A 7,770-nucleotide genomic window follows, 5' to 3' on the forward strand; every position below is an offset into this window, starting at 1 on the left:
CTCCTGGATCGTCCCAAATCCATCCTGGATGTTCCTAAATGCCCTTGGACCACCCCAAATCCATCCTGGACCATCCTGGACCATCCTGGACCATCCCAAATCCATAGTGGATGTTCCTAAATCCCTTTGGACCATCCCAAATCCATCCTGGACCATCCTGGGTGTTCCTAAATCCCCTTGGGCCATCCCAAATCCATCCTGGACCATCCTAAATCCATTTTTGACCATCCTGGACCACCCCAAATCTATCATGGATGCTCCTAAATCCCCTCGGGCCATCCCAAATCCATCCTGGACCATCCTGGACCATCCCAAATCCATCTTGGACCATCCTGGGTGTTCCCAAATCCATCTTGGACCATCCCAAATCCATCTTGGACCATCCTGGACCATCCCAAATCCATCCTGGACCATCCTGGATGTTCCTAAATCCATCCTGGACCATCCTGGGTGTTCCCAAATCCATCTTGGACCATCCTGGACCATCCCAAATCCATCCTGGACCATCCCAAATCCATCCTGGACCATCCTGGATGTTCCTAAATCCATCCTGGACCATCCTGGGCCATCCCAAATCCATCCTGGACCATCCTGGGCCATCCCAAATCCATCCTGGACCATCCCAAACCCCCCCCGGGTGTTCCCAACCCCCCCCCGGCTCCGCCTTGGGCTGTCCCGGCCCCTCCCCCGCCCCCGGCGCTGTCGCTGCCCCTGGGTCCCCGACGGTCGAGAATTAATTAATAAATTAATTAATCCAGCGGGAGCCGAGTCCAGAGTTAATGAATGAATTAATTCATGAATTAATCAAGGGGGGGGGGGGAGGGGAAATGGGGGATTTTGGGGCGATTTTGGGGCTCCCTGGGGGTTCCAGAGGAGTTTTTGGGGTGATTTTGGGGGATTTTGGGGTTCCAGAGGGGATTTTTGGGGGTTCCAGAGGGGATTTTTGGGGTCCCTGGGTGGGAATTGGGAATTTGGGGCTCCCTAGGAGGGGATTTAAGGTTCCTGAGAAGTGTTTGGGGGGAATTTTTGGGGATGGAAAATGGGGAAATGAAGCCCCTTTCTCCTTCCTGCTTTTCCGTCCCTTTATCCCGATTTTTCCTGCCCGGATTTCCTCCCTTTATCCCGAATTTCCTTCCCCCTTTCCCTCAATTTTTCCCGGTTTCCCTCTCTCATTCCCGATTTTCCGTCCCTCTTTTCCCACTCCTCATTCCCGGTTTCCTTTCCCGGTTTCCCTCCTTTTATCCCGGTTTTCCCTCCCTCTTTTCCCACCCTCATTCCCGATTTCCTTTCCCGATTTTCCCGCCCCTCATTCCCGGTTTCCCCTCCCGGTTTCCTTCCTTTTATCCCGATTTTCCCTCTCTCATTTCCCATTTTCCCGCCCATCTCTCATTCCTGGTTTTCCTCCTTTTATCCCGGTTTCCCCTCCCTCATTCCCATTTTCCCACCCCTCATTCCCGGTTTCCATTCCCGGTTTCCTCCTTTTATCCCGGTTTTCCCGCCCCTCATTCCCGATTTCCCCTCCCGGTTCCCCTTTCTCATTCCCGGTTTCCTTTCCCGGTTCCTCCCTTTATCCCGGTTTTCCCGCCCCTCCCTCATTCCCGGTTTTCCCTCTCTTATTTCCGGTTTTCCTCCCTTTATCCCGATTTTCCCGCCCCTCATTCCCGGTTTCCTTTCCCGGTTTCCTCCCTTTATCCCGGTTTTCCCGCCCCTCCCTCCCCTCCCCTCCCCCCCCTCCCCTCCCCCTTTTTGAACGCCCCGGGCTCCGCCCCCCGCCCGTTAAATGGGGCCCGAGCGGAGCCGCGGCCGCGGGACGGCGGGAGGGAGCGGGAGCGGCACCGGCACCGGGACCTGGACCGGGATCGGAACCGGGATCGGCACCGGGACCTGAACCGGCACCGGGACCGGGACTGGGAGAGACCGGGACCGGGATCGGGATCAGAATCTGGACCGGGAGCGTCCGGTACCGGGATAAGCACCGGGAATCGGCACCGGGACCGGGAGCGGGATTGGGACCTGAACCGGGATCGGCACCGCGACCGGGATCGGGACCTGTACCGGGACTGGGATCGTCCGGGACCGGGATAAAAACTGGGATCTGGACCGGGAGCGGGGTCAGGATCGGAACCAGGACCGGAATCTGTACCGGGATCGGCACCGAGAGCGACCGGGACCGGGATAAGCACCGGGATCGGGATCACAACCGGGACCGGGAGCGACCAGGACCGAGATTAACACCGGGATCGGCACCGGGACCGGGACTGGGATCAGAACTGGGATCGGGAGCGTCCGGTACCGGGATAAGCACCGGGATCGGGTTTAGAACCGGGATTAACACCGGGAGCCACCGGGATCGGGATAAGCACCGGGATCAGAACACGGAACCACCGGGAGCGGGATAAACACCGGGATTTGGACCGGGAGCGATCAGAACCGGGATCAGCACCGGGACCGGCACCGGGAGCGGCACCGGAAGCCACCGGGACCGGGATCAGCACCGGGACCGGCACCGGGATCAGTTCGGAGCTCCCGGCTCTCTCCAAGCTCCGGTTCCGCTCCCGAACCGGGACGGGACCGAAAACAGAACCGGGAACGGCCGGGATGGGAGCCGGGACCACCGGGAACCGATCCGGGACCACCGGGAGGGGATTCGGGACCACCGGGATCCTCCTGCTCCTCCTGGCAGCGGCGGCGGCGGCGACACCGAGCACAGGTGAGAGGGGGAGAGACCCCGAAAATCCCCCCCAAAATCCGCCCCGGGACCCCCAAAATCCGCCCCGGGACCCCCAAAATTTCCTTCGTGATCCTCCCAGGACCCCCCAAAATCCCCCCCGGTCTTCCAGGACCCCCCAAAATCGCCCCTGCGACCCTCTCAAGATTCCCCCTGAAATTCGTCCGGGACCCCCAAAATCAACCCAGGACCCCCCAGGACCCCCAAATCCCCCCCTAAATTCCACCCAGGATCCCCAAAATCTGCCTAAGTCCCCCCAAAATCCCCCTCAGGACCTTTCAGGACCCCCAAAATCCCCCCAAAACCCCCCCAGGACCCTCAAAATTTGCCCAGGCCTCCCCAGATCCCCTCCAGGACCCCCCAAAATCCCCCGAAATTCCCCCCGAGACCCCCAAAGCACCCCCAGGACCCCCAAAATCCCCTCAAAATCCCCCCCAGGAGCCTCAAAATCAATGCAGGACCCCCCAAATCCCCTCAGGACCCCCAAAATCCCCAAATCCCCCCAAAATTCCCCTAAAATCCCCCCCAGGACCCCCCAAATTCCCCCCCGGGTCCCCCCCACGTGTCGCGACCCCGCCCCACCCCATCCGAGGCCACGCCCCCTCATCCCCACCCACCCCGCGATGAACCAATCAGCGCGCGCGGTTCGCCCCGCCCCTGGACGGACGCGCCTATGATTGGCTGAGCTCAGACTGGCCACCCGCGGGGGCGTGGCTTGAGGCAGCCAATCAGCGCGCGGCGCGCGGGGAGGGCGCGCCCGGGTGGGGCCGGAATGGGGGAAAAAAATCGGAATAAAAACCCCAAAAAATGGAGAAAAACCCCCAAAAAATCGAAATAAAACCACCAAAAATTGGGGGAAAATATAAAAATGAGGGGAAAGAAGCCAAAAACGGGAGAGGGACAAAAAAATTGGGTTAAAAATGGTGAAAAACGGAAACGGAGCCGCCCTAAAAGTTGGGGTCAAACTCCGAAATTCCAGAGGAAGTTTCGAGGGTGGAGCGGAAATCCCGAAATGGGAATAAAAAAACCAAAAATTGGGTAAAATATCCCAAAATTGGATAAAAAACCAAAAATGGAGATGAAAACCAGAGAAATGGATAAAAATCCCCCAAAATTGGGATAAAAATCCCAAAAAATGGGAATAAAATTCACCAAAATTGGGTTAAAATTCACCAAAAATTGGAATAAAATATCCCAAAAATCGGAAAATTTTCATTTTTGGGACTTTTTTTTATTTATTTAATTTATTTTTTATTATTTCCCCCATTTTCGGGGTTAATTTTCAGCTGTTTTAGGTGAATATTTTTAATTTTGGGGTTATTTTATTTTTGGCTTTTTAGCTATTTCCCCCCATTTTTTTGTTTATTTTGGGTTATTTTCTCTCAATTTTTTTCGGTTATTTGAACTATTTTGGGGTTAATTTTTTTGGTTGATTTATTTTGTTTTATTTTATTTTAAATTATTTAATTTAATTTATGTATATTGTATTTGATTTTTTTAATGTATTTTAATTTATTTTATGTTATTGTATTTATTTCATTATTTTATTCTATTTATTTAATTTTTATTTTATTTTTATTTATTTTTATTTTATTTTGTTTTATTTAATTTAATTGTATTTTATTTTGTTTTATTTTACTTTTTCTATTTCATTCATTTAAATTGTAATTCATTTTAATTTATTTTATTTTATTTCATTTCATTTTAATTGTAATTCATTTTATTTTATTTTATTTCATTTAAATTGTAATTCATTTTAATTTATTTTATTTTATTTCATTTCATTTTAATTGTAATTCATTTTATTTTATTTCATTTCATTCAATAGTAATTCATTTTATTTTATTTTATTTTATTTGTAATTCATTTTATTTTATTTTATTTATTTTAAATTTCATTTTAATTGTAATTTATTTTATTTTATTTCATTTCATTTCATTTTAATTGTAATTCATTTTATTTTATTTTATTTTATTTTATTTTTTAAATTTCATTTTTATGGTAATTTATTTTATTTTATTTCATTTCATTTTATTTTAATTATAATTCATTTTATTTTATTTTTTTTACTTTATTTCATTTAATTTTTATGTATTCAAATTTATTCAAATTCATTCAAATTTATTCAAATTTATTCAAATCATTCCCCCCCCCAGCGCACCCCCCGTGCCCTCCCGACCATTTCCAGTGCGGGGACCTCTCGTGCCTATCGCGACATTTCCAATGCGACGGCGACCGCGATTGTCCCGACGGGCGGGACGAGCTGGGCTGCGCCCCTCCCCCCACGCCGCCCTGCCCCCCCTCCTCGTTCCGCTGTCGCGACAGCGGCTGCGTGCCCCGCCTGTGGCGCTGCGACGGCGATCGCGACTGTCGCGACGGCAGCGACGAGGGGGAGGAGCTGTGCGGGACGCCCCGCCCCCCCCCGCCCTGCCCCCCCCCTGCAGTTCCCCTGCGGCTCCGGGGAGTGCGTGGCCAGCAGGTGGCGCTGCGACGGTGTCGCCGATTGTCGCGATAGCTCCGATGAGGAGGGGTGCGGTGAGTGCGAGGGGGACTGGGATAAACTGGGAGGGACTGGGATGGACTGGGATAAACTGGGAGGGACTGGGATCAAACTGGGATCAAACTGGGAGGGACTGGCCAGGAGGGGGCGCCTGCGACGGCGTCGCCGATTGTCGCGATAGCTCCGATGAGGAGGGGTGCGGTGAGTGCGGCGGGGACTGGGATAAACTGGGATAAACTGGGATCAAACTGGGATAAACTGGGAGGGACTGGGATCAAACTGGGATCAAACTGGGAGGGACTGGGAGGGGATTCTGTTACACTGGGAGGGACTGGGATCAAACTGGGATGGACTGGGAGGGACCCCAGTCTAACCCCGCCCCCTTTCTCTCTAACCCCGCCCCCTTTCTCTCTAACCCCGCCCATTCTCTTTAACCCCGCCCCCTTTCCCCTTTAGCCCCGCCCCGCCGTGCCCCCCCGGGCAGTTCCGCTGTCGCGACCGGCGCTGCATCCCCGCGGCGCGCGCCTGCGACGGGACACGTGACTGTCGCCATGGAGACGACGAGGAGGCGTGTCCCGAGGGTGAGGGAGGGGCGGGGCCACGGGAGGGGGGCGGGGCCACGTGAGGGGGAAGGGGCGGGGCCACCTGAGGGGAAATTTTCGGGCGGATTTTGGGGAAATTTCGGGGGGATTTTTAGGGATTTTTGGGGGGGATTTTCTGGGGGATTTTTAGGGTAATTTTTGGGGATGTTTTGGGGAAATTTTGGGGATTTTTTGGGAAATTTTCTGTGATTTTTTTTAGAAAATTTTGGGGATTTTTGGGGGTAATTTTTGGGTGAAGTTTTGAGAAATTTTAGGAGATTTTTCGGGATTTCTTGAGTGGATTTTTGGGAATTTGGGGGATTTTTTGGGGGGATTTTTGGGGGAATTTTTGGGAAATTTTCAGGGATTTTGGGGAAAATTTCGGGGGGATTTTAGGGATTGTTGGGGATATTTTTGGGGTGGATTTTTAGGGATATTTTTGGGTGGATTTTAGGGATTTTTGGGGGATTTTTAGGGACATTTTTTGGGGGATATTAAGGGATATGTTTGGGGATTTTTGGGGAACCCTTTGGGGAATTTTTGGGAAATTTTCGGGGAATTTTCGGGGATATTTTTAGCAGATTTTTAGGGGATTTTTAGCTATTTTTGGGGAATTTTTTGAGATGTTTGGAGGGATTTTGGGGGGATTTTGGTGATATTTGGAGGTCTCTCTTTCCCCCAGCCCCGTCGTGCCCCGCCCCGCACTGGTTCCGCTGCCGCTCGGGTGAATGTATCGCGATAGCGCAGGTCTGCGATGGGCGGCGCCACTGTCGCGATTGGTCCGACGAGCCGCTCAAGGAGTGCGGTGAGGAGGGGCCCAAATTCCACCCAAAAACCCCAAAAAAACCCCAAAAACTGCCCCGAGAGACCCCAAAATCCCCTCTAAAAACCCCCAAAATTCCCCCCAAAATTGCTCCAAAAATGCCCTAAAAACTTCCCCAAAAAGGCCTCAAAAGCCCCAAAAATCCCCACAAAATTGTCCCAAAATCCCCCAAAAATCAGCCACAAAATCCCCCCAAAATCAGCCTCAAAATCCCCTAAAATTCCCCCAAAAATTGCCCCCAAAATCCCCCCAAAACTGCCCCAAAAAAGCCACAAAATCCCCCAAAAATCTCCCCAAAACTTCTCCCCCAAACTGCCCCAAAAGCCCCTCAAAAAATCAGCCCCAAAATCCCCAAAACTGCCCCCAAACCCCCCAAAAACCCCCAAAAAAATCCCCCAAATCTTCCCCAAAATGCCCCCAAAAATCTCCTCAAAATCCCCAAAAGGCCCCAAAAAATCCCCAAAAATCAGATCCAAAACCCCCAAAAACCTCCCAAAACTGCCCCAAAAATCCCCCAAAAAATTGTCCCAAAATTCCCCAAAAATCAGCCCCAAATCCCCAAAATTCCCCCAAAAAACCCCAAAAATCAGCCCCAAAACCCCCAAAAATATCCCAAAAACCACCCCAAAAAGGCCCCCAAAACTCCCAAAACCCCCCTGAGATTTTGGGGTCTTGATCCCTTTTGGGGTTCGGATTTTGGGATTTTGGGATTTTGGGATTTTGGGATTTTTGGGATTTTTTGGAATTTTGGGATTTGGGTTTTTGAGATTTTGGGATTTTTTGGGGGGTTTTGGGGATTTGGGGTTGAAATTTTGGGGATTTTTGGGGCCGGGATTTTGGGGATTTTGGGGTTGGAATTTTTGGGATTTTTGGGGCTGGGATTTTGGGGATTTTGGGGGTTTTGGGGTTGGAATTTTGGGGATTTTGGGGATTTTGGGATTTTTGGGATTTTGTTATTGGGATTTTTGGGGTTGGGATTTTGGGCTTTTGGGATTTGGGGATTTTGGGGATCGTTCTTATTTTGAGCTTTTCGGATTTTTGTGTTTTTAGGTTTTGGGATATTTTGAATTTGAGATTTTAGGATTCTTGGGATTTGGGGATTTTTGGGCGTTTTGGGGTTGAAATTTTGGGGTTTTTT

General features: G+C 50.6%; 1 protein-coding gene across 1 annotated transcript; it reads left to right on the forward strand.

Annotated features, from left to right (window-relative positions):
• The first annotated feature begins 2,506 nt into the window (after nucleotides 1-2,506).
• On the forward strand, nucleotides 2,507-5,243 carry LOC128950421 (low-density lipoprotein receptor 2-like). The gene is made up of 2 exons (XM_054295304.1): nucleotides 2,507-2,710; nucleotides 4,885-5,243. Exons 1-2 carry the CDS (start codon nucleotides 2,599-2,601, stop codon nucleotides 5,241-5,243), a joined length of 471 nt encoding a protein of 156 aa, XP_054151279.1. The 5' UTR covers nucleotides 2,507-2,598.
• Nucleotides 5,244-7,770: the final 2,527 nt, after the last annotated feature.

The sequence above is a fragment of the Melozone crissalis genome, unplaced genomic scaffold, assembly GCF_028551555.1.
Source record: "Melozone crissalis strain CALT ecotype California unplaced genomic scaffold, PUWL_Pcris_2 ptg000624l_1, whole genome shotgun sequence".
NCBI lineage: Eukaryota > Metazoa > Chordata > Aves > Passeriformes > Passerellidae > Melozone > Melozone crissalis.